Source organism: Ammodytes marinus, assembly GCF_949987685.1.
Source record: "Ammodytes marinus genome assembly, chromosome: 3".
Taxonomy (NCBI): Eukaryota; Metazoa; Chordata; class Actinopteri; order Uranoscopiformes; family Ammodytidae; genus Ammodytes; species Ammodytes marinus.
This window is the reverse complement of record NC_137232.1, coordinates 11474739-11502037: the sequence shown is the minus strand read 5'-3', so window position 1 is coordinate 11502037 and position 27299 is coordinate 11474739. Positions and strand designations below refer to the sequence as shown.

Here is a 27299-nt window from a genome sequence, read left to right as displayed (position 1 = left end):
ACTGTCCATGTCCACTCATTTGCCTGTGTTAGTGCTGGTCGTGTCCCATTAAAAAGGAAGAGGGAGAGATTATGATATTATCAACATTATGTTCTCCGCTGCACAACATGAATGTATGTTCTGTTGGTGGTGCCAGGGAAAATGAAACTCTTTGATCAACAGGCTTTGTTGTTGTTCAAAGCTGACCATAGGATAGGGAACGCCGGTTCAGAAGCAGCTCATCCATGACCGTACAAAATCTAGTATCTGGAGCATTGACTGGCAGGATTTTACATCACAGATAAGAACTTTGTAGTTTGTGTTATTGACGTTATCGTGCCTGATGAAGTAACATCCATTAAATGTTTGCAATCACTTAAATGAAAACAGGACAACCTTGACCGTTGGCTGAGCTTAGTTACTGTTGCTACAGGGTGGATTAGTGAAGGATGAGCAACAACTTTGGATCAAAACATCTGTCCTTCAATTGATTTTTTTCAATGAAAGAACAAAGCGAGGTGGTGGGAGTCTAGCCGTTTATTCTTATTCACATTGTTTAAAAGATTCTCATGGCAGCACATTCTTCCACCTGTATCTGGGAGACATCCTGTCCCACAGACAAAGCTCAAGATCCATAGGAGAAAAAAAAAGCATTTAAAAAAAGATATCATAAGACCATCATTTTCAAAAGTAAATCAAGAGATAAAAACCCAGATGAGGTTAAGACGGTGGAAGAAAAAGATAGAAAAGCAGCATTTAAAAGAGAAGTGTCTTCTGGTATGGACAGAAGTGCCATGTGCTTTTTTAGTGTGTGTGTTTATGTGTGTGTGTAGTGTCTCAGAGCAGGCACATTGTCAGTCAAAGACACAGCTTCACCTTCAGATCAATCTCTATTAGCAGTACAGGAGCTACAAAGCCTATAGGAACCAACACGATGGAGGCTTAAATCAAACAGGAATGAGTGACACGAGACAAAGAAAGGGAGGAATGGAGAGAGAGAGAGAGAGACACACACACATTTAAACCACAATGTTTTTCAGCCCTGAAGGTCCTAACTGCTTTTCAGGGAGTCTTCTTAACTACACAGCTGGGGCTTTGTTTCTGTACATTCCTCTCACTCACACACACACACACAGTATGTAATCCATGTGTGCTGCAATGTGTACACACTAACAAAAATAGAACTGTGTGTGGACTCTCTCTCCTGTGGCTTCGGCAGGGGATTGTTGTGTCTCCACAGAGCCTGCTGTGTTGTTGGGAATAGAAATATAAATACCAACTTGTTTCAGAGGAAGCTTCCACCGAGTCCTTGCTGGAACAGATTGTGGGGGTTTAAAACGTACTGTTGCCCAAAAGCCGCAGCATTTAAGGCCTTGACCACGTGTAAAGTCATGACTTTTATACATGCAATTAGCAGGAAAAGTGGATTGCAATATTCTCATCTCATCTCTCTAGCTCCTTTGCATTTCATTCATCATTGGCTGCTGTGGTCGTCACAGGGGGAAAGACATCGGTCAGCAACAATTTAAAAAAAAGATTTTTTTTTTTGCTGAAAACCATGATAAAAACACCCAAAAGCGGACATCCCCCCCTTAATTGTTGTAAACAGAAGCCCTCGCAGCACAGTCGTCACCACCTCGTTCCTGGTCATTGTCTGATGGTAAAGGAGGAAGGTTCAGTTTGGGGGCTAGTTGCCATAAGAACGAGTGGGCCGCAGTTTCTCTGCATCTTTGTGTGTATTGGTGTCACTGGTACTGGAGGTAGTTCTTGAGAGTCTGCGGCAGAGGCAGGGTGTCGATGTGATGGATGCGCTCTCTGCCCAGAGCCAGGCGAGCCACTCTTCTACACAGGTCCATGAGGGGGAGGGGCTCGGCTGTGAGGGGGGGAGAGAGAGAGAGAGGGGAGAGAGACATGGTGAGTGTTCAGACATGAGCTTCCATGTTGGACAACAGAACCTTTCAATCTGATTTAGTTTGTTTATTCTTAAAGGCTATGTATATACACCCTAGTCCTCTTCAAACACCACTTTCAAATAGGGCTGGGTGACATGGCACCAAAATAATATTGATAATCGATATTAACACGAAAAGGCATATATAATTTGATCATTCTGAATCCTAATTTCAGAAACCAGAGGGTTGATTGAACAATAGACTATAGTTTAACATATTTTGTAATTAAAGAATCCTGAATCAGATTTAACTTCTCAGATATGCGTAATCTGCCTTAACCCATTGATGACTGTGGCAATCTAGGATGCATGTCCTTGCCTGAGGGTTTTCTGAAAAAATAGTATGAATTGTCAAGTCTACCAAAACCTTAATATCTAAGCCTGTGAAGCACATAGAAACATGAAATAAAATACATTTAAAAGTTAAGGTTCACAGGTTTTATTTAAACATGCTCCCTTAGCGCTTACAAACCAACACATTTTTCTAAAAATCGTCAAAATTAAATGGGGGAGAAAAAAAAAGAATAAATAATATAATAAAATAATGTGCTAAATGAGGTTATAATCCTGCTTTCTTTTAGCATGGATAGTAGGGACTGAGTGTGCAGTGGAGGGATAAAGATAGACAGATATAGGAAGGAGAAGATAGCTTTATTTTATAATTTAGTTCAGTTATCACTGGCACCATAAATCCGACTTCCCAGTACAACTGGAACGCAGACTGACTCCCGCTGTCGGGAGCCGATCAGCTCAATAGTATCCAGCTGCATCCCCGGAGAACAATACTGAGGCTGGGCAGAAGTACTGAGACTGGGCAGAAGTACTGTGGCTGGGCGGAAGAAAATAAAAATAAATTTCGAACGTTATTTAGACAAATAACTCCAGAGTTATTTAGACAAATTATATTGTTTCATCTGGTCCAAACGGCTGTATACCACGGAGATGAAAACGAAACTGAAACTTAACTATCGCCTGGCTGGGCTAAATTTGAGTTGGAGCAGCAAAATATAGCCTAAATTCATAAATATTGTTAATAAATAGATGCAATGTGTTGAGTGATTTTCTTCAGTAGCCTATAGTAGACCTAGATTATGCGCTCCGAACGCCACTAACTGTTCTGTAATACACTATCGCCGACACAGCTGGCGTATTTTTTTATTATTATTATTTATTTATTTTTGTAGATTGACGTGATTTTTGGCAAACCACACAACTTTTGGGTCGTCACGTGGTCTTAAATAAAAAAAACACCTCATGTGTATGTGAACCAATGATGGCGGTGCATTCTATGCTGCACGCGCCATGAAAATTAGATAAAGTAACAATGCTACGCTACGCAGCATCAGGCAGGAGATACAATGTGGCGTCGCGCAGCAGCCGTCATCAATGGGTTAAGAAATGAATACAAGTTAACTTGCTTTGTAACTTATTGAAAATAATTTGAATACGACTAAAAGCTGTGACTATTATGTGGTTTGATATCTGAAAAGTGTGCTGTTGCTTTTATTTCTGCGGTGTGATAGGCTGTTGGGTATATCCATGATACAGAGTAGTAATGCCCAAAGTTTGTCATTGTTTTAGACATCAATTATATAGCAATCCACTATTGAGATCATTGTATCGCCCAGCTATACTTTCAAAACATGCAGAATGGGACCTAGCTGGCTTCATCTTTCTGTTAAAGTAAACCTTGAATGTTAAAAAGGGACAAGTCTCAGAAGCACCATTCATGTTCAATACATGGCACAGCTCTATTCAGGCACATTTAACAGACAGTGTTAAAGAGGTGAAGGCAGAGGTATAGGAGTGTTGTCTGTGTTCTCATATCCACTGATGGATTTAAAACTTATTCATTCAAGCTGTTTTTATGACCGTCGTGAAACTGAGGGAGCCGGCGCTCGCTTCCAATTCTCACTGTGAAATCAATACACTGAAACTTTTTCATCAACTTCACCATCATTTAGCAGAGAATGCTGCTGCCTTTGCTTTAGAAAAGACTGACATAATCATTGAGAGGGTCAAGGGCTTTCTTCTTAGGAAGGAGTGAATGCTTTCACCAAGTATTCTGAAATGATTGCGACTATAGAGAACTTCATCAGTGGAAGAAAACCTTCAGTTAGTTTCTCTGAGATTAACCCTGTGCTGCTACAACCTCCCGGTTAACTTGACGCAATAAATTCATACTAATGCAACTCAGAAATGACACTAAAATGTTTTAAGACATTACAATGTTGTATTTGTAATGATATTTATGTAATACGTGCCTGAAAGAGGCAACCTATTTCTGGTGACAGCAGTATTGGATATTGACAAATAGTGAAGACCACACAGCACTAGGAGGAGGATACGCCAAGCACGCCTCTCATTTTCACTGATCCTGGTTGCATTTTATCATCGAGCAAAGCCGTTTTCACTTGAACACTATGAGCACGACCATTTATTGCTCCCATCAATCACACATTGAATAAGCAGAAGTAGACACCATTACTATGGGTATTCTAAGAAGAGACAACACTGTTAATGCAGCCAACTGAACTATAAGCACATTAAATCATAAACTATAGGCTATTGTAAGATAATACATTATTTGTCATGGCCCAACAAAACAGATAACAATGTAGGTAGGATATCACCAGTTCTACTTGAGTGTCAGGATAATTGTAGAAGAACAGAGGCTATACGTTACCTTATTTGTCTGTTAAACATTTAGTGACTTTTTGCTACATGTAAAAGCCAGAGGGGCTCCTACTTAGGTATATTTAGTGGTAATGCGAGCTTTCCAATAGGACTTTTCAATTCGAGACATTTTGAGAATCGCAGCAGGAAAAGCACCAGCGTAGGAATTTAGACGTATCTATTTAAATGAGTTAAATTCTATTATGCTACTTCACTTTCAGGGTCTTATTGTGCATGCTGTTTCACAGTCAGGACTTGATGAGAGACTTGAGTAAAACAGCCAATGTTAAAGTAATTAGTAACACCTCTGCTTTAGTTTAAGTTAAAAAGGCCTAGAATACATTGCAGATCAACACAATGCAGTTGCATTATACACTTCAGTACAACTCATTAAGGCTCATCCCTAAAACAGTGCATTCATCTTTTTTCTTAGAAGGGTAGGTAATCTGCAGGCAGTGTGGCACAACTTGAGTCTACCTAGTGTACTAATGTTACGTCATTCATAAATATAGGCCAAAACATAGAAATGAAAATGGCAAATACAAAATACGCCTGTACTTCCTGTACATGGACAGTTAGTTAAGTTTGAGTAAATTGTGCCTTAATCTAAAAGACCATAACACAAAAAGGTGAAATGTTTTTTGCCCCAAGCAGTAGTTTTAATTTGCCATTACTCTAATAAGAAGCAGCAGCCAACACTATCACAGTTGTTACACAACATTTACAATGTCATCACTTGAGTAAATATATGCCAGTAGAACATGGAGACTTCCCTCCCGATAATTCTGTTCAACTCCTAACTGCCCCGTCCCTTTAGCAATGTCAAGCTGCTCCACCTGGAAGCACCATCTGGCAGTGCACAAGTCCTGCTGTTCAGAGTCCACTCACACACTGTGAAGGACATGAGCGCTGGCCTACACATACACACACGCAGGTTGATAAGGAAAAAATGCGTGGTAGTTTCCGTTGACATGTCTGAAAGGCTGACCTGGCAGGGTCTTCATGACTGTTTGTCATTCGCTGTAATTTCAATATCATTGCATACATCGTGCTTGTAGCCTTGCTGCTATGATTTATTGATGGAGCCAGAAACTGTTATCAATAACTCATAGCATCAAGGCTACAATTATGAATTTCTATCTGTATTCAGTCAGCTTCTTACTTCTTCGTTTCTTATGTTGATTTTGTCCTCCTTTTGTACTATACATTTGCTAGTGCGGATGAAGGGGTTGCCACACACACACACACACACACCTTCCTAGTTTAGATTATATAAACAGGGGAGCACACTGATCCAAACAAGCCTCCTCTGTGACTGATTGAGCCGTTTCTCTCCGCAGTCTATTAAAAGTAAACCACATTACCACAAACCGAGGCCCCCCTACCAGACAAATAAGAGCTGAATGTGTGTGACGTTTAGGTTGAAGTGAGCTCACAGAACTGGAGCAGACTGAGCCAGTCACAAACAGACCTCAGGCATTCCTCTGGGCAAAACACTGCTGTGCCTGGTGGCTTAATGTCCACTGGATGATGAACACAAACACAGTTTAAAACAAACAGGAGCTTGTCTGAAGAGAGGTTTGGACAAGAATCTAATTACACATCGACTCAGCTTGCGTCAAGATCCTAATTAAAAGCAGATGGGCACAGAAAACTTCACTTAGTCTGTGTTAAGAGTCAATAATGAACTTTCTAATGGGAAATCACCAGTCGTTGCTTTGTGCTATTATTTACACATTTGAACTTCTGCAGGAGCATCTAGCTAAATTGTTGGGCTGCTGTCTAGTGAGTGACCTTTACAACAGCAGTGAGGGTAAATAATGGAATCCAATAGTGTTAACAGCAGCTGACAGGGTGTGAAGAAATAGACTACAGCCATCTCGCTATTAGGTTGACTGCTATGTGCTTAATGAAAAGCATTTGGAAGAGCACCTTGGGGACAATGTGGCAGAGTGTGGGATTCATTCGTAGCAACACCAAAGTGATAAGAGCCCCAAATCAGGGAGACGGAGGATTGAACAAACACGGAGTGAATATACACAATGTGCAGAGACGTGTGCAACGTAAAAGAGAGTATTAGGACCACAAGAGAGAAAGGAAATGAGAGGAACAAGGTTTTTCTTCTAATCACGCACTTTGAGAATAAAGTAGTAATGTCCAGAAGAAAGGGGAAACACAACTTTGTGAATAAAGAAGAAATACGATGTTGAGAATACACTACATAAAGACTACTGTCGGGTTGGAACGGTGTTGACAGATTAAAATTTTCAGGGACAATAACTAATAAAAGGAAAACATTATAATAAACAAACAATGCATCTGTTCTATCGTCCTGAGGCAGACAATGAGCTACAATCTCATTTTTACAGAAACCAGACCTCCTCAAAGCTAAACTAATAACAACATTGCTCTTCTATTGGAATCCGTCAACATCTTTCCAACTTCACCGCAGTCTGTAACTGTTCATGTTTATCCTCATCGATTGTATTTCCTCTTTATTCTTGACATTGTACTTTCACTTCATTCTCGATATTGTCTTTTTTCTCAGAGTGCATAATGGGGGGGGGGGGGGGGGGGGGGGGGAATGTCTTATCTCACCCGTGGCCCTTAGAAAAATACTTGCCAGGATAATCATATATCCCTCAGCATTACATAGTAATTCCATGCTTTAGTACAGCAGTTTACAAGATTTGCAACTGAGAACATAACTGGTAGTACAAACACATTTATCCAGCACCTTGTGACGGTCTGAACTCTACTCTCATAAATGAAGGACTGGGATAACACACACACACTGCATGCTGACTCCTTGTTGAATGAAGGACCCCCAACGCCCCATACATAGATTCATATACTAACAACACCTATCCATCAGTCTAACCCAACCATCATATAGTTCCCATAGTAACAAGCTCTTCTCACCCTGGCTGGTTGACGTCACAGAGCGTGTGTTGAGATTATCAACTGCTGTCTGTATTGTTGCCAAGTTAGAGGTTCGGATACATGTTTGTTTAATATAGTATGAACAGATGGGATGAATTAACGTTAACTGCAAGATAAATGGTTTTAATGCATGGGAGAAGATATTCTGCACATACCACCATAATGCAATCATAACAACCTCACTTGAATTGGACTGGGATTCATTGGCAAATCTGTACACAAAAAATATCAGCACGCTAATAAGATTTCACCTTTCAACATGTCAAGTGCCTTAATAATCTGTGGAAATACCTTTCATTAGCTTAGGCCCCTACATCTGACAGACTTTTACTGAGAATACTTATATACTTTTATTTAACCCAGAACACATGGTATTTTCAACCCCTTTTCTGGACAATCACAACACTTTAATTAGAAGTCAAAAGTAAAATATGACTGTCTGCAGGAACGAGATTGATGCTGCCATTACCACACAGAGTGTAACCTCACACTGACAGAGCTCTCCTGAGGAAGGTGGGGGTGGCGCTACTGACTTGCTGAAAACCGGCCAATCCCTGCTGGGACAGGCTAGTATCCATGGTAAGGGTTGCCTGGGGCGACAAGTGATCCTGGCAGCCAGTGATAACGAGCACAGACAGGAAGTGCCCACGTTGCGTCAACTGGTCAAATTCACTGGTTTGGGTTGTGATTAAAAGCTGTTAAGACGTTATCTGCTTCAATGGGAACAGTGTGACTGTAGAATAGATGTGACCCGATGTATGGCTTTTCCACTTCAACTATATTTCAGTTTCACAAAATACAAAAACACTTCTTTTTCCAACAACCTCGACTCTAGAGCAACACCTATGTATCCCGTGTTGGTGCTAGTTGGAAAGATTTTAAATACTTGCTCTACGTAGCAATTAAGCTCAACATCTGCCATCTGAGAACACTAGTTTATGAAACAAGACAAAGGCAGTATGGAATGGGATTCACTGGCTCACAGTCATTATAAATAACGAGTGTTATGACAGTAAGAAATGTGTTCATACAGACTTCAGGGACACTTCTTGGAGCTCCTATAGGTACTTGACATAAATAATTTCATAATATTTACATATTATGTTCTCTCATATACTGCCCACATACTGAAGAACAGTAACACCTAAGGCTATGTGTGTGCGTGTTAGTGTGCCTATTTAAAGCACCCTATATGTCATCTTTCAACCATGACACCCTGTATGACTTTAACATTGTGATTATACAACTTGTCTGTTCATTCATATTTAGTGTTAATTAGCTTGAAGCATCTCAGTTAAGTAGAGGTGAACAGTGGAGCTCTTTCCTTTAGTATTCATATTGCCTCCTCCAGCCAGTCCAACATGAAATGTTACTTTGCACGCTCCCTTTCCTCTAAAGTCTTTTTAGTAATGGCCAGACTCCTTTCTGACAGATTTATGGCACACTAAAGAGGAGATGGAGTGTGGGAAAGTGTGGTTAAGGACGACTGAGCGCCTGATGCACCGTTGGACTACAGAGGCCCGACACACACACACACACACACACACACACACACACACACACACACACACACACACACACACACACACACACACACACACACACACACACACACACACACACACACACACACACACACACACACACACACACACACACACACACACACACACACACACACACACACACACACACACACACACACACACACTTACTTAACACTCAAATGAGAAGAAAGTGGAGGAAGGGGAGGTAAATCTTGGGATGGCGGCGCGTCAGCTAGTCTGCCCTCACCAAGGTGAGACGGTCAATATGCAACCGGTGATAGTTCCCCTCAGTGTCCTCCACTCTGGCCCAATGTGTGCACAGCATATACATTAGCTCACCATGAGAGACAACACAACCAAGGCATGTCCTACTTAGCAACGAGGGGTACTGGTCCATCTTTTTTGGCACGTGCTCTAATTTACTGTTAATTAAAGTCCACTTGGTTCCTCCCGCACTCGTTCATTAAGAGAGATGTACTTGAGCAACCGGAAAGGCTGCAAATTCCCAGCCATGCTTATCTAACAGATTAGCATAGGACTATGGGGGCTGTCTGACCTAGTTTTAAGATGACAGGTGTATGTGTCTTACTTAGACAGCCCTTAAGGTGTAGACACATTCCCGGCCCTCGTTCACCAACAGGTGAAAGGGGGAGAAGGAGGAGAGGAATATATTCAGGACCAGACAGAATTAGATCAGTGATGTATGAGATAAGAAAAGAAAATTGGAGCAAAACATTGATACAAGCAGCAACATGGAGGATGCTGTGTGGACTATAGAGCCAACCACCATTCTATTAATTGGAAATGTAGGTGTCCAAATTGAATTGTCCACCCCGAGCGGAAACCTCATGCTCACTGAATCAGTGATTTCTTCCTTCCACTGATGATATCCGAATTCCTATTACCCAACACTGTGAAGACCGCTGCCAATCTGGTCCTTACGCAGCTCCCTCACTCTGCTCAAAAACAGTAGGGACTACGTTTACATGCACAGCAATACTCCCGATATTAACCCCGTTAAGGTCATATTCAGGATAAGACATCGCCATGTAAACAGCCATTCTTGCTCAGGAATTGTTAACGGAAAAAAATGCGCTGACGTAAGGCATCACGACGATTCTACCACGTTGCTGATTATTCAGAATATCCTAATTGACATGCAAACGGGAATATCATCCCCGTAGCTGCTGACCATGTTAACACCTTATTTGGAATATCGTCAATGATGAGATACTTCTCCAGAGAGAAAACTAGGCTGAGGTTCAACAAGTTTTGAAGAATTGAGTCAGATTGTTTAACTGCAACTAATAGCATTTTTTTTGTCATGTAGAGTGTGAAAGAAGACAATTTTGAGAAGGTAAGGTTCTGTCATGGAGTAGTTTTGGAAACTGAAGTAAGGACAAAATGTGCCATGGGGACTACAAAGAAAACCCTCAAGTGAAGAAATATAAATAAATAAAGATGGCACTGAATTTTAATCATCACTAATTCAAAATTAAAGCCGTGCCCAGAAAAGGTTAAACAGGGTTAGATGCAGTACATCAAAACTGATTAAATTGGGAGAGGCAGCCTATTCAAACAGATGGCCATGATTAAATAGAAAACAGACAAATTGCTCCAGATGAAGACGACATAGTGATAACTCTTGTAACATGTGTAACATCATATGTTTACCAAAAAATCATGACTGTGTATAAACGCTTATGAAATAATCTATATATTTATATTGGTTTGCATAAACTGTGTTTCTATAAACTGGACGCCCACAACAGTGTGATTTAAGTCATTTAAGGATTAATTCAAAAGTATCTGGAGCTGCTCCAAGAGCAATAATACCTAGAAGCCCTAATGTGTTAAAGCACAGGCTTATTCACATTGAGCTGGATCATGAACTCAACAAAGGAACTCACTTTCTAGATAGATAGATAGATAGATAGTAGGGATGCACCGAATATTCGGCCACCGAAAAAGTTCGGCCGAAAATGGCAAAATAAGTAATTTTCGGTTTCGGCCCGAAACAGTTAAAAAGCCGAATAACATTACCGAAAATTGGCGAACTAAATGACACTAAGGACATATGTTTTTAAAAGAGCTGCGCGCTTGTAAACCAGGAAATGGCAGTAAAGAGAGACGTAACCGTGTATGCGAGTCCCCGTCTCTTTGTGAGCGCGCAGCAGGAGCAGTTTGGAGCGTGCATGAATTAAATGTCAGAGTCCAGTGTGGGAGCAACTGGATAAAACACGGCGCAGACAGTGCAATGCTTTATGCAGCATACAGTTAAAACGCTCGTCCAAGACTGATGTTTAAACACCTTAGAAACACAAAAGCCTTGCGCGAGCGAAGCAGCGATTCACCCGGTGCAACTCTGTGACAGTGTGACAGTTGGTAACGGTGTCATTCACAGTGACACCTCGCCGGTGAGGGCCGCCGCGCAAAAAAAACTTTAGTTTGACAGCTAAAATTATAACGGGAGATAACCTGTCCGTTAGCGCTGTTGGGGGAAAAGGCTCCTACGGTCTGATTGCATTTCTCGAGCCTGAATACACAGCCATGTCGGCAAACTGACAGCGCGACTACATGTCCAGTGAGCCGCCTCCCCCCGTTAGTTTCAGTCTACAGACGAAAAAGTTACAATCACCTCCTAAGCATGGACATCGTTTAAAGCCTCTCATTGTTATGATCAGGGCTTTGATGCAAATTCTGAAGTCTGGACATTACGGTGGGAGCTGTGGTGCAGTTTTTTTTAGAGCAACTCAACCTGCACTGCACTGCAAAAAATTAAGAAAGGCAATAAGTCGATCTTTTTGTAGATTCATCCTCATATAACTATAAGTCAAGGTAAAAATCAGTGAGTGGTTCACAATTTAATTCCTAGTAAAATATAAATTTTACTCTTAGATTTGAAGGTTTTACTGTTTATTTATTTATTTAGGGTTGCTTTTTAGTTGTAGGCTATGTTTGAGGAGAACATTTGGGAGTTCATGTATGCAATGTTGAAATAATTGACAGTAAACAAAACTGCAAAAGCCTCTTTCGGTATTCGGTTTCGGCCTTTCGGCCAACTGTTTAATTTTATTCGGTTTCGGTTTCGGCCAAGAATTTTCATTTCGGTGCATCCCTAATAGATAGATAGATAGATACTTTGATCTAGATTGATCCCCCGGAGGAGAAATTCAGGTGTCCAGCAGCAGATAAAAACACATCCATCCATCATACAAGCATTAATACTAGGACTTGCTGCCACCGTGGTTGGCGCATGCGCACTAAGCGAAAAAGATACAGATGACTAAATGTTCCATCTGAATTGGGATTTATCATTGACATTATGATGGGGGTTTACATTAGAACACTTCAATTAATTTAATATACTAGTGTCATAAGTACAGACTGTGTCATTCTGTAAAGTACAGGTTAAACTTGGAGTTATGCAAGGTTGTAACTTAGGTCATAGCTTGCATCTGTGCTTCTCTGAATATAGCCAACCGCTCTCAACTGCAGAAAGGCTGAAGAAAGACATCCCATTTGCATAGGGCAAGCCCTTGGCCGACAAACTAGTAAGCAAGCAGCCTGGTCAACAATTAACCACCCACTCATTCACCAAAATGTCGGCTAAACAGTTTCCACAGCAACCTGCCACCACAATAGAGGGTGGTGTAAAACACTGAAGGAAGGATTAGTGCTGAAAAGGATGAGGAAGGAAAACAAAGCGAGAGGAAGGAGATTAAACACAATGAAGTGGAGACAAATAGGGCCGTCTCCTCTGTGGTCTGGTCTCTCTCTTTCAGGTAGAAATGAGTTTGGATCAGCCTGTTGCCATTAGGCTGGCCAGGCCACTGTGGGGTCAACAATGTGACTCAAGTGAATCATGACTTTCCAAGAGTAGACAGAGGTGGACAGCAACACCCATTGTTTTGTAATGGAAAGATTTTAGAAAGTTAGAGGCAAGAAAAACATTAAAGATAAAAATCACGTCTCACTAGGTTTGGCTTTCTAGTGTCTCTGCTACTTAGGTCCAAAGCACTAAAGTGTTCGCGGGAGGATAAGAAGCGTGCTTTAATGCATGGTATTAAGAGACAATACAGACCGTAGAGAAAAGCATAGAGATACTTATCTCTTCTCGCTTCCCAGGCAGTAAGAGATGGATGATAAAAAAGTCTAAGCAGGAGGGAGAAGAAATAAACCTAAAAGACTTAGAACCCAGACATAATGTCAATTCTCTTCGAGTTGCTACGAGGTGGATGCACAAAAGCAAGATATGGGAATAAGGGAGCACTGGCAACTCCAAGCATGTATATTGATGCTTCCATTCTTTTTTTATATATCACATCAAGGAGATTTCCCTTATGTGTGATAAAAATTGATCTCTCACAACTAAAACAGGAGATTGATCTCAGTTCCGGCTCATACATTAGCAACCTTTAGCTCTTGCCATTAGCACACTCTGTTCTGCCGTCTCCTAACCGTTGATACAAGGCAGGATGGATCCATGCTTGCATGTTGTTTACGCCAAATTATGACCCTACCATCTGAATCTCACAACTTAAATAGAGTCATCAGACCAGGCAATATTTTTCCAATCTTCTATTGTCCAATTTTAGTGAGTCCGTGCTAATTATAGCCTCAGTTTTCTGTTCTTAGCTGACAGCAAATGCACCCGGTGGGGTCTTCTGCTGCTCTAGCCCATCTGCTTCAAGGTTGGACATGGTATTCTACGTTGGTTGTACCATGTGGTTACTTGAGTTAATGTTGCCTATCTATCATCTTGAACCAGTCTACCCATTCTCCTCTGAAAGGCATTTTCGTCAACACAACCACCACTCACTGATGGATATTTTTTCTTTTTCGGACCATTCGCTGCAAACGCTAGAGATGGTTGTGAGAGAAAATCCCAGTAGATCATCAGTTTCTGAAACACTCAGACCAGCCCGTCTGGCACCATCAACCATGCCACATTCAAAGTTACTTAAACCCCCTTTCTTCCCCATTCTGATGCTCGGTTTGAACTTCAACAATTTGTCCCAGGTCTACATGCCCAAATGCATTGAGTTCCTGCAATGAAATTGGCTGATAATGTATGTGTTAAGAAGAAATTGAACTGGTGCACCTAATAAAATGGCCAGTGAGTGTATATTTCTTAATTTCATACAACTCCTACATATTGGTGCTTAAAGAACATGTTTCTTTCTCTAGCTAGATCTTCCACTAAAACAGAGAGAACACTGCATAAACTATAGGCATGGATTTCATGAAACATGAAAATGGACCTCTCTAAAGGATGTGGACATAAGCTGCTTAACACATTACCCAATGTTACCTGCTATGCAAAACCAGACACTGAGCTCAGAGACACACTTGGACATCTTCCAGACTCCTCGACAATAACACCCCCCCCCCCCCCCCCCTTGTCTGCGTTTGGTCTTTGTGCAACATGCAGACAGGAGTGGGAGGGATGTGGTCTATTACTCAACCTGATGGGCAGCCTTGATAGAGATGACTAGTAGTTTGACCGATGACATTTAACAGAAAAGAACAGCAGAGAACCATTGAGAAAGACAAGCTTGATACACACAGAATGACCTTCATGGCGACTTCAGGACTTGCGAAACAGATATTCCTAATACACTAGGCTTGAATACAGTTTTCTTATTTTTCTCTCCAAGTGTGTAAAGTTTGAGGATAACTGTCTGAAGACCTAAGAGTACACTAAAAGCAATTAAGGGAAGCTGACCAGAAATAATGCACAAGATATTACATGCAGATGTGAACACTGTTCCTACTGGTAAACAAAGCAACAGTACCTCTCTTTGTGGGCTTTTTATAGATCATTGCAGACAGAAATGTGAACCGCATATCCATTCTCTCTGAGGAAAACGCAACAAATCCAAGTGTGTCCCTGAAACTTAAATCATGTACATTTCTGGAAGGGCTAAAACCAGTTAAGTATTTGGAACTTGGCCACAGCAGTACTGCTTGAGGACATAGCTTGTAAATCTTAAGAAATACCATACATTTCACACATATTACACTGTAAAGTTCTCATTTCAGCCACAACTGAGTATTGTATGACTGGGACTTAGAGGATTAGGGGTTTTAGTGAAGGCTGTCAAAATGACTCAGCTGCTTGATTCCGAGTCCTCTCGCTCTGTCTCTTGTCAAAACCATTGTGCTTTGTCATATAATGACAATGGGACAATAACACATAGCTGGCTATAAACAATAACCGACTGAAAATATGTCTTTCTTAGAATAGAGTTTGGTAGCAGTCGTTCTCCCATTCTCCCCTCTGATCCTACTCTGGGTTGTGTCACTGGACTCCTAAGTTGTTATAGAACAAATCTCCCCCCAGGCCTTTACAGCTTTGATGAGCAGGTCTAAATATAAGCCTATCTGGAGTTTCATACATAAACATAACTTCGCTGCACGGTGAAAAATAACCAACCAGATCCACCTCTCCCCGGGCTCTGCAGTGACACAGATGCATTAAAACAAGTCCCTAGTTTACATATTTGGGAGGTGATTTGGGTAAATACAGACCTATGAGTTAGTTATTATAGTTACACAGAAAACCTTATAAAGTTTACTATCAATCAAGTTTAATTGGTAATAAGCACTAGGCAGTGCATGACCAGTAGCTTAAAAATGTGCATGACATGTTTTAATAATGAGGGATTATGCTAAACATAAAAAGGGTTTAAGCAAAAAAGCTCACGATTATAATCCGATTGGACATCAAACACTAGGATGTCTTGGTAAGGAACACATTTGTGATCATCAGCTATAACATTTCCTGTACTATAATTAGGATGTTTCTTCTTCTGCACTAAAATACCTTTGATCAATTATACAGCCTCACTACTGAAGAGTATTAGCAGGTACCGAAGGACAGATAAGGGAAAAAAAACAAGTAAGGATGTCCCAAAATCTTTTTTTGTTTTTTTGGCCCTGATCCTGATAGGAGTAATTCTCTATTGGGTATCTACCACTAGCTACTATGTCTAACATAGGGCTATGCTTAACAATCCTAAATGGCAATATATTGGGATTTATATTTTTGGGATCTCCTATCATCAGCTCCAAAAATCTATATTTATAAATAACAAAAATCAAGTTTTGAACGGGTTGTGAAATACAACCCCTGCTCCTCTAGAAGTCGCAGTATACATAATACTCATTCAGCATCTTATCAAATATTTAACGGCCACTAATTCCAGTATGTGTTTGTGTGTATTGTGCCACTTACGATCTAGTCCGTTGATGTAGCGAATGGATACTTCACAGTGCCCCCAGACAGCACTGACAATGGGATACAGTCTCTTGCCTTTTAGCCCTCTGAAAGCTACTCCCAGATACTGTCCGTCTACCATGAAGCTCAGCGTTCCCTCGTCCATATCTAGTATTACTGTCAGAGAGTCTGGGAGTACGAATGACTCGTCTGGCTCCAGGAAACAGGGGTATGTTGTTGCCGACGTGGAAGCGGGTCGGTTCTTTCCATCGTGGTAGAGTCTGTTGCGACCCAGGTCCCAGCCCCAGGACTCAGAGTCCGCGCCCACCAGAGCCGTGTAGCCCACTGAGTGCAAAGGTGCATCAGCAGAGGCCACGCCTACGACAGCATGGGTGCCTCTCTGTCGGGCCGGCCAGTGGATCCTCCAAACATGGAGGCCCCTGGTGTAGCCCACTTTCCCACGGATGCAGTCTGTGCTCTGTGCCACTGGATGCCGGTGAAACGTCAGCTTGTCATCCTCCTTAACAAAGACATTTAGTGAGCGGTCATCAGGGTTCCAGGCGTGGCGAAGCTGGGTCTCTAGGCTGGCCGATGGCATGTCAAGTAGTAAATCCAGCCTGGGGGGACGGCAGAAATCTGGGCCCCGCAGTTCTCGGCGTACCGGCCGATAGGATGGCTCCCCGCGTACATCGACTGATTTGATACTGCCAGAGATCTTCTGGCCCATGGCTGGCTGGTCCAAAGGGAAGAAGGGACAGAGGGGAGGGAAAAGGACCAACCAAAAGGGTGGTAATGAGGAGATGGTGGATCCTGACGTTACCTCATGGGCGCAGTGGCAACACAATGGGTCCTGGGTGGAAATGTGCTGTAGGACACGCCTAAACCGTCTTCAGCCTTGGGGAACCACACTCCTGAAACAGACAAACAGAAAATATAAACATTATGTATCCTATTGTACCGTCTCCAATTGCTTAACAGGCACTCATTGCCAGTCAAATATAATTCCTAATCAGATAGGACACGGCAACCACGTTGCCGTTTGCCTTGATTCAACTGGTAATGATAAGAAAACCCTTATACCATGAATATAATTGGAATTTAGACTGTTTGGCCAAGACTGTTTTCTGATGTAGACTTTGCGATTACTTGATAATGAGAATAATGTATACAGACCCGAGACTAGTCACTCATTTATGTGTGTCAGAACCTGGTGGAAACATGAGCAGAAAACTGCTGGCGTCAGGCCGGAGAGGGTGAAATGACAGTGAAGGAAGATGGCAGATAAACTTTCCTCTATAAAACTATTTTCTCACAAAAGTGTGGCGAAACACATTAGAAGTTCTCTCTGTGTGTGTGTGTGTGTGTGTGTGTGTGTGTGTGTGTGCGCATGTTTTTTGTGTCACTGTATACCCTGGACAGTAATTTCAAAACTGGGCACTTAAAAAGATTAAAAGATTGCAGCAGGCCGGACATGTAAGCCGGCTCTCTACTGCACATTTACAGTGAACTGAAACAAGATGAGACCTACCACAGTAATAACTTCAATGCAATCCACTTCATAGACCACCCCACACGTTTTGTTGCATGCCAACTACCCCCTCTTTTTTTTAAACAACCAACAACACACACGTTAAGAGCCTATAGTGCCTTTTATGAGATATTATTTGGAACCACCAATAGAAAAGGCTTAAGACTAGGGGTGGGAATCTCTTGGCACCTCACGATTCGATTCCGATTCAGAGGTCAACGATTCGATTCAAAATCGATTTTCAATGCATCTCAATGCAAAACATTTTTTATGTACATACCCATGTGTGAATTTCAAAAATATATTTATATGCACATCTGAGTTTGCTACTAGGAGTTTGCTAATCACTTCCTACTTTTGTGATGATCATTAAAGACAATCAACAGATGAATTGCCTTCTCTAATATTGTATTAAGAGAAAATCTTTTCTTATCACAAATATGACTTTCTATGAACAGTGCAATAATCAATGCAGCTTTTCAACACAATATGGAAGTATGTAAAAACTAAACCGATTCAGTTTTATTTTATTTCTAATCTCGTAAATCATGTTTCTATAGGATTTCTATTCTATTATCTATTATTTTCTATGTCATTTCAACACATTGTACAAAAAGTATGGCTTGGAATTCAGCTCTCATACAAAAACGTAAACAGAGATAAAGCCGGTGCAGGTCATGGGTTTGCTGCTCTCAGCCCTTTTGAAGCCACTTTGGAAACAACTCGCACATGTGTGGTGTGCATGCGCAATGGCACAGGAAGTATTAGTATTTACAACAACAACAAAAAAAAAATATAAAAAAAAAAAAAATTATAAAAAAAAAAAAAAAATCGATTATTAACTTTTCTGAATCGATTCAGAATCGTCCGAGAGAGAATCGATATTAATCGGAAAATCGATTTTTTTTCCCACCCCTACTTAAGACATACATAGAGGATTAGCTGAAACTTGCTGATGAACACTGCTGAATATAATCATGAAATTAGCACTTGCTTTTCTTACTCAATCCCCTTTTCACCAAGCAAACAAAAGGAGATGCAATTCAAATTTTCAAAGTCTTTATAAGTAAATGTAACATGTATATGTTACTGCAAGGACAGCCTAAGCTATTTCCAAGCACACATGCAGAGTTTCCCTGTATGTTTAAGGCAAGAAGCTGTTCCACATGTGCTGTCCTGACATTACTCGTCGTCACGCTTTCCTGTATGCAATCTTTCATTTGTTGTTTTACTCCCCTATAGTTTCTCAGGAAAGGACTCCACATGATACTTCCAGGGAAAGTACAGAACAGTAACTGGTGCTGACCCACGAGGGGAGGCTTGGATCGGACACACAGAGAGCATCTGTGTGTGTGTGTGTGTGTGTGTGTGTGTGTGTGTGTGTGTGTGTGTGTGTTTGTTTGTGTGTAGGGGAGATTGAAACAGATGAAGGATCATGACAACATTACACACTTTGAAATTCAACCTGTAGAATATTTAAAAGTAAAATACAACAAAAACTAGAAATATCCGCCTGGCGGCATACATACAATTGACAAACGGCAGTAACCTTTTACCTATGACCTCCCAAATGTAATCACTGTCAGGTCATCCTTGAGTTAGAGTGGACATTTTCTGCAAACATTTAAGAAAATCCCTGTGTCCATGAAATATTGTGCTCACGGGCGCCCTTAGCTCAGTTGGTAGGGCGTCCCCCCCATGGGCCTCGGCCAGCAGCAGACCCGGGTTCGATTCCAGCCCGCGGTCGTTCTCTGCATGTCACTCCCCTCTCTGCCCCATTTCAACTCAGTCTCTACACTATCAATAAAAAGCATTAAAAAAAAGCCAAAATATTGTGCTCACAAGAATGGCGCAGACGGACGGACAAGCCAAAAAACACAATGCCTGTGTTGTCACCGATGAAGAGGCATAAAAACTATTTCAACTGATAACCTTCTGCAACCACATACAGAGATCACCAAACCATTGACAAAATTGCCTGAGCATTACATTATTGGAATCTCTTTCGTCATGGTCCTTAACTTAAGTACAAATTATTTTGGCTGACATTTAAAAAGAAAGGCAGACAAACTGTCCACAAATCATATTTTTATGGTTAAACTTCAAAGTAAGTATTTGGTGAATTGATTGGATAAGTGAAAGGAGACAAATAAATGACGTGATAAATGGGCTTAAACAGCACAGGCCTGACAGCTCAACATACACACACAATCCTTCACAGAACACTATCTCATGACCACAACCCATGAAAAGTGACAAGCCTTGCATTTACATATTAATTAATTCATAGCACCAGACATGACACCTGAAGCTATTCTGTGACAAATGAGAGGAATTTCACACAGCATAATGTAGTCACAGACAAGAGGGTCAGTTGACATTTGTAAATATGTAGCAAACTGTTGATAACAAACACGAGCCTTCAGTGCTCATCCACACACATTATGCCGACAACTCTTCAAGCACCATCCCGTCAGTGGTAAAACATTAGGGCCGAACAATTTGAAGACATGTCGACGCCAAGTGCTTTATGGGAACCAGGCAGGCCAGAGAAGGAAAATGTGATGAAGACAATCAGTTACATTTTAGATAGCCTTCCAGATTCAAAGTGACCAATTATCTCAGATATAGAGCGAGAGCGAGTCACACATACTGTATGTCTGCTTTTCAACCACAACACACAACCCTCACACACACACTAGGGCCCGACCGATATGGATTTTTGAGTGCCGATGCCGATAATTTTCAGAGAAAAATTACGATAACGATTAAATCGGCCGATTATTTATTTTTTTAAATCCCCAAAACATATATTGAAAAAATTTACTTTTTGAACCCTTACATATACAGGTCCTTCTCATATAATTAGCATATTGTGATAAAGTTGATTATTTTCCATAATGTAATGATAATAATTGAACTTTCATATATTTTAGATTCATTGCACACCAACTGAAATATTTCAGGTCTTTTGTTTTAATACTGATGATTTTGGCATACAGCTCATGAAAACCCCAAATTCCTATCCCTAAACCATTTACCAGTGGTTTTGGCACTGTGAGCAGGTGCCAGGTCTTGTTGAAAAATGAAATCTTCATCTCCATAAAGCTTTTCAGCAGATGGAAGCATGAAGTGCTCCAAAATCTCCTGATAGCTAGCTGCATTGACCCTGCCTTTGATAAAACACAGTGGACCAACACCAGCAGCTGACATGGCACACCAGACCATCACCGACTGTGGGTACTTGACACTGGACTTCAGGCATTTTGGCATTTCCTTCTCCCCAGTCTTCCTCCAGACCCTGGCACCTTGATTTCCGAATGACATTAAAAATTTGCTTTCATCTGAAAAAAGTACTTTGGACCACTGAGCAACAGTCCAGTGCTGCTTCTCTGTAGCCCAGGTCAGGCGCTTCTGCCGCTGTTTCTGGTTCAAAAGTGGCTTGACCTGGGGAATGTGGCACCTGTAGCCCATTTCCTGCACACGCCTGTGCACGGTGGCTCTGGATGTTTCTACTCCAGACTCAGTCCACTGCTTCCGCAGGTCCCCCAAGGTCTGGAATCGGCCCTTCTCCACAATCCTCCTCAGGGTCCGGTCACCTCTTCTGGTTGTGCAGCGTTTTCTGCCACACTTTTTCCTTCCCACAGACTTCCCACTGAGGTGCCTTGATACAGCACTACAACAGCCTATTCGCTCAGAAATTTCTTTCTGTGTCTTACCCTCTTGCTTGAGGGTGTCAATGATGGCCTTCTGGACAGCAGTCAGGTCGGCAGTCTTACCCATGATTGCGGTTTTGAGTAATGAACCAGGCTGGGAGTTTTTAAAAGCCTCAGGAATCTTTTGCAGGTGTTTAGAGTTAATTAGTTGATTCAGATGATTAGGTTAAGAGCTCGTTTAGAGTACCTTTTCATGATATGCAAATTTTTTGAGATAGGAATTTGGGGTTTTCATGAGCTGTATGCCAAAATCATCAGTATTAAAACAAAAGACCTGAAATATTTCAGTTGGTGTGCAATGAATCTAAAATATATGAAAGTTCAATTATTATCATTACATTATGGAAAATAATCAACTTTATCACAATATGCTAATTATATGAGAAGGACCTGTATATAAATACTTGTTAATGTCGATAGGTGTACAGGAACATTTTATTTATTGAAATATGCATTATCTAAAATAAATAAAATAAAGTGTTACAAAAATGTCTTAAGTGACATGACGCATTTTTACACTCAGACATTACGCATTTTATGTAACTGCACCCAACCCTCTGGAACTCCCTCCCTCCAAACATCAGCATCTCAGACAAGATAAACTCATTCAAAAGTCAACTCAAAACTCACCTCTTTAAGAAAGCATAATTACACCTGACTCCATTCCAAACCTTATCTTTAATTTGTCTGTATTTTGTTTACTTTTTCTATAAGTATGATTTTCTATATGTATGATAAGTGTCTTTGAATGACCTCCAATAAAGCACTATATAAATTCCATCAATTACTAGTAACAGTCAAAAGATGACCAATGACTCTGCTATTGGTGTCAGGGGGAACTGTCAAGTGTGAATGAATCCAATGTATTACAACACACCTGCTGCTGCTGTTAATAGGCTTTAAGGTCAATGCTATGCATGTAGGCTACTTCCGGACAGCAAAGCATCTCACTCAACATAAAAAAAATAAATAAAAAAAAATCGGCCATTTTTTGCCAATTGCCGATTTCGCGGAGATGTGCTATAATCGGCCGATTAAATCGGCCGGCCGATATATCGGTCGGGCCCTAACACACACAATTCAGTTTATAGTAAGTCAATCTTTTTACTTATTCAAGCAATTGAGTGCAAGTCTATTACATTATTACACGTGGAATTTTAGGTGCTTTTATTCGTCATCATAGCCATGCGATAGCGGTTGGTAGCACTAGTCGTTTATAATAGTTTCACTGAGGAAATCTGATGTTGCACACTTGTCTACCTGTGTATCCTGCAGGGTTGAAATATCACAGCAGTACTTCAATAGAAATCATGTGCCTTAACCAAGTAAAGGGAATGATTAATGTCATCGTGTCTGCCCAGCACAGCCTATAAAACAGTATCCAGTCAAATGTTTCATAAATGGGGGTAGTGTAGCTTCTGCTGGCTCAGCACTTGGGAATCCTGCCAGGGGCTTTTTTTGAAGAGACAGAGGGGGAGAGAAATGGTCCCGTCAGCCTCTCTGTGAAAACCATTTGGGAATATTTAATGCCATCTTTATGCTGCTGCTGACATAAAAAAAAAAGATACTTCCAGGAATATCAAACATCAAATCAAATTTCACCCCAGTGCTTGACCAGCAGTACTGCCCACATTGTCCTTTGCAGAAAGCTGACATGGCCTGAACATGCTCACACTTTCTGGATCAAAGTAAGTAAGATATGGACATATTCAATGTATTCCTTTATCACAAATAATATCAAAGCTATGAATTGAAAAATGGTAATTACGGAAATCATACAGCCATAGAGTCCAATACACAGAAAACCCTTAAAGACAAGCTGGCTTCACACTAACAACTTGCAGAGCATTAAAATCAAAGTCCAACGTAAAAGGGAGTACACTGAAGCAGAAGACTTTACAGTCAGTTACCCATCAAAATTGGAATCTAATTTAATATTAACAAGGTTAGTGACAGGACAGGATAAATGCTGGCTGTGAAGACAGTCAATGTTAATACGGTGTGTCAGTGAAGGAGAAGTAAAGGAAGAAGAGATGAGAGAACTCATGACAAAGGAGAGAAACACTAAGGGTCAGGTGAGTTATACGTGATGGTGGGAACCCTGATATGGGAAAAGTGCAAGAAAGAAGTGATGAAATGTATTGTTTAGCTAGAAACTACTTCAGATTAAGGGAGAATTTAGAGGAAGGAATTATCCAGTACCAAATACAATGGGTTCAAACAACAACCTGTGCTTCTCTCCCCAATATATTTTATAAAAAGGAGATATAAATATCATATCAGCTCAGAGATTTGCTTCCCCTCTGAGCATAAGCGAGAAAGAAGCAAGGAGGAGCTAGGACTGTTTGAGATGCAACTTGACAAGCAGAAGATTGTTATCTTGGGCAAAGTAGGCATTGATTGGAATAGCATGACACTCATTGTTAGCTTATCAGACATGCACAGCCAATCTTATAACAAGCTACCCATAGGTGACAAGATGAGTGAATACATTTAAATGATCAAAATAGTATGTCAGTGATTCTTGAGAAGTGGGACAAAACAGGGTGCAATGTTGAAAAAATACAAACCCTATGTTTAGGCAAATTAAATTACATGCGTTTCCAACATAATAAGATACTGAGCTACACTTTGATACAACCTCCCAGCTTTTGTCCTTGTTATCAAAATGGGCTTTTTACCTTGCCATTCTTTATTTTGTGTCAACACCGTCAGACGCCAAAAACACACATTCATTTTCCCTCAATTTATGCTAGACCCATAAGAAGAATTGTGATCACAAGTATTCAGCAAGACTGACAGAGGCCACACAAAATATTTTCAAAATGTATATGACCATAGATATTTTATATAAATTTTGAACTGTGTAATAGAATGTTTAGTTTTAGTTTTTTTTTTTTGTTTTATTTGATTAGGACAGTGCATATTAATCAACATGTCAGCAAAGCATCAATGTAAATATGCCGGAGTTAGCATAAATGCTAATTCGCATCCGTAGTCCTAAGGCAAGTCATAATACAATACATCAATATACAACTACATGAAACAATTTTACACAGCTTTACTTTAAAATTAACAGCAATCAAGATGTGTTTCAAATTTCAAAACAAATTCTCATGTTAGGTGGTTAGATTTTCACATATGACCAACCATTCCTCAACAACTATGAAATATCATTATGTTTTGTTATCATAATATAAATCTGACGGAGTTGACACATATCTGACGGAGTTGACAAGTATATCTTATGAATTTGACATATCGGAACAGCATATTATTGGTTGAGCATTAATTCAAGATTCACATTACAGTGTTTCAATCAGACTAGATCTAAAAGACTCAGATTTGGTATATCATCCTGTACTTCTTTAAGAACCATCCATGACAAAAGATTGTGAGAGTTTCCATACGTACAGTATTAGAAAAACTAAAACCTATTTCTGTATTTAATATAATTATAATAACTTGAAAACCACCCAAATATAATGCCTTTGCATTGAATGTCAACTCCGTCATTGGCCTGTCACCACCGTCAGACAGGAAATCTGACGGAGTTGACATATTAAACGTTTCTTTTTTCTGTTGATGATTGGTGCTAGTATGAACTACTTCAGGAATATAAAATTATGGAAAGATTTAAAATAACTTCTTCAGAAATTGTAAGTTGGTGTTGACATATCATGGCATGACTTTCAAGATTTGGAATGTAAAATATTCTAAAACTACAACAGTTATCAGAGCTTGTCTGACTAATGTACTCTGCACAGATAGCTTGTGACAATAGGTCCTTCACGGAGACAGCTGCCCCTCATATTGCCTGATTTTATTACATTTTAATGAAATGTCTGACGGTGGTGACAAAGTGTCCCCCCCAACCTTATAGAACATGAATGTGTTGTAGAAAAAAAATATATTGATATGAGAGATTATTTAGTGTTGCCTTTTATGAAAAAAGCTATTTTTAATTATTAAAGTACATTTTTAATAGGTTTTATTGCATATGAAAGATTGAAACCTTCTGTGGACACTGTTTTTTACGTCATAAGATAACAAATGTCATAAATTTGACATAATAATAATACATTTAAGGGGATAATTGTCCTCCAAACATTCTATTCTTAATCCCTAATAACATTTTTATTTTTAAAGATAACAGCAGCTACATTTTGTCCCAGCCTTTTGGCCCTGTTCTCAAGAATCACTTATTTAATAGTCATACAATTTACAAAGATAATGAATAAGGATTCCTAGAGCCAAGCTTATAAACTACAGTTGCAACTTTTTAACAGACATATTGCCAATTTGTATTCTGAGTATATGACACGACAGCTGTGCCATTTTCAATTCAGTTGTGAAGATGTTTTTCTTCAATGCCGGGTCTGAGTTCTTTCTTGGGACACTATACAGACTAATCTGTTTGTTCATCTTGTCCTGGCACAGGATGTTCGTGTATACCAGTGGACAGCTGACCATTAGCTGAAACTTCTAGGTGTGTTAAAGGCATACTAGGTAATTCTGGAGAATGTTTGTTGACAAATCACTTTGTCAAAATAAGTGAATATCGGGCCGACTGTGTTTACATTCCCTTTGTTTACATACCAGTTACAGAGCCTAGGCTCTGTATAAACACCTGATTTCTTTTCAGCATGCACACAGTAAGGACAAGTAACCGATTCTGAGGAGATATTTAAACAGTAGTAAGGCAACATGATGAGACAGATAAAATGTATCAGTCAGCCTTTGAGTTGACTTAAGCCTGGTGTTGAAGGATTAATCAATTTGAAAATCAACCATGCCATTGGCGTTTGCAAAGGTTGCCATTGGCGTTTGCAAAGGTTGTCTAGGATATACATGATGCAGCGCGTGTCCGATGAATGGTTCTAACTGTTGAGTCAATGGCTTTACAAATGCATGCAGTACTCCTTGTGACTGACATGCTCGACAATCTTAAGTGGCCCTGTGTATACAAACCATCAAAAACAACCACATTAAACACAAGAAAATGTTACTTTCCTGAAGCAGAAAAAATTGCCTAAAGCAACTTTGAACAAGTTAGTCTGGAAGAAAAGCAGCACTTGTGGGAGTATTTTGGGTTTGAGACCAGATGTGCAACAAAAGGCATTGTACAGGGGGGCTTGTGGTGTAAAGTCACCACATGATTCATGAAGCAACTCTACAAATTTGGCCCTGCTTCAGCCTGTTCTGTATGCATTGCATTGGGGATGTCCATGGTTAACTGGTTAACCGTTAAGAAGATCTTTAACCGGTTAATACTAAAGGTTAAACGGTTAAAAAAAAAATTATCTTAATTTCTCTGAAATTCTGACTCTCATTTTGATATCGCTAAACCGGATGTAAGAATGCCAACTGTCGGTAAAGAATGAAAAGAGTCGTGTAGGCTACTCTCAACTTTATAATAGGTCCATGGTACGCTCCCAGAAAGATAGCCAGTCACAACTTATGGTCACAACACTCCCCTGCCATGTGTTTGTATAATTTAATTAACAGCGTGGGCTCCCGCTAGCTTAACATAGCGCTAGCATTAGCCTTCTTGAGGTGGATGCTGTCCTGACAGACAGCCAGGCAGTGAGTGCCCCTGCACAGACACAGGTCTGCCATGATTGTGTGGCAGGATCAATAGCGAAAATCCGTCATAAACAAAAGCGTTAAGTATCGTTATGCAGTACTTATAACATCGGAGCTTATCAATATTACGGTCTTTCAAAATGTTGCCCCG

At 40.4% G+C, this 27299-nt stretch overlaps 1 protein-coding gene across 1 annotated transcript in view; it reads right to left on the bottom strand.

Moving 5' to 3' along the window:
- Window positions 1-507: 507 nt before the first annotated feature.
- Window positions 508-27299, bottom strand: part of LOC307269553 (SPRY domain-containing SOCS box protein 4-like) — a 49399-nt gene continuing 22607 nt past the window's right edge. Inside the window, exons 3-4 of the mRNA XM_080052533.1 lie at window positions 16337-17229; window positions 508-1852 (exon numbers count right to left, since the gene is read on the bottom strand). Of these exons, the coding sequence (XP_079908659.1) occupies window positions 1725-1852; window positions 16337-17045 (837 nt within the window). The 5' untranslated portion in view covers window positions 17046-17229 and the 3' untranslated portion in view covers window positions 508-1724. The remainder of the gene's footprint in view (window positions 1853-16336; window positions 17230-27299) is intronic.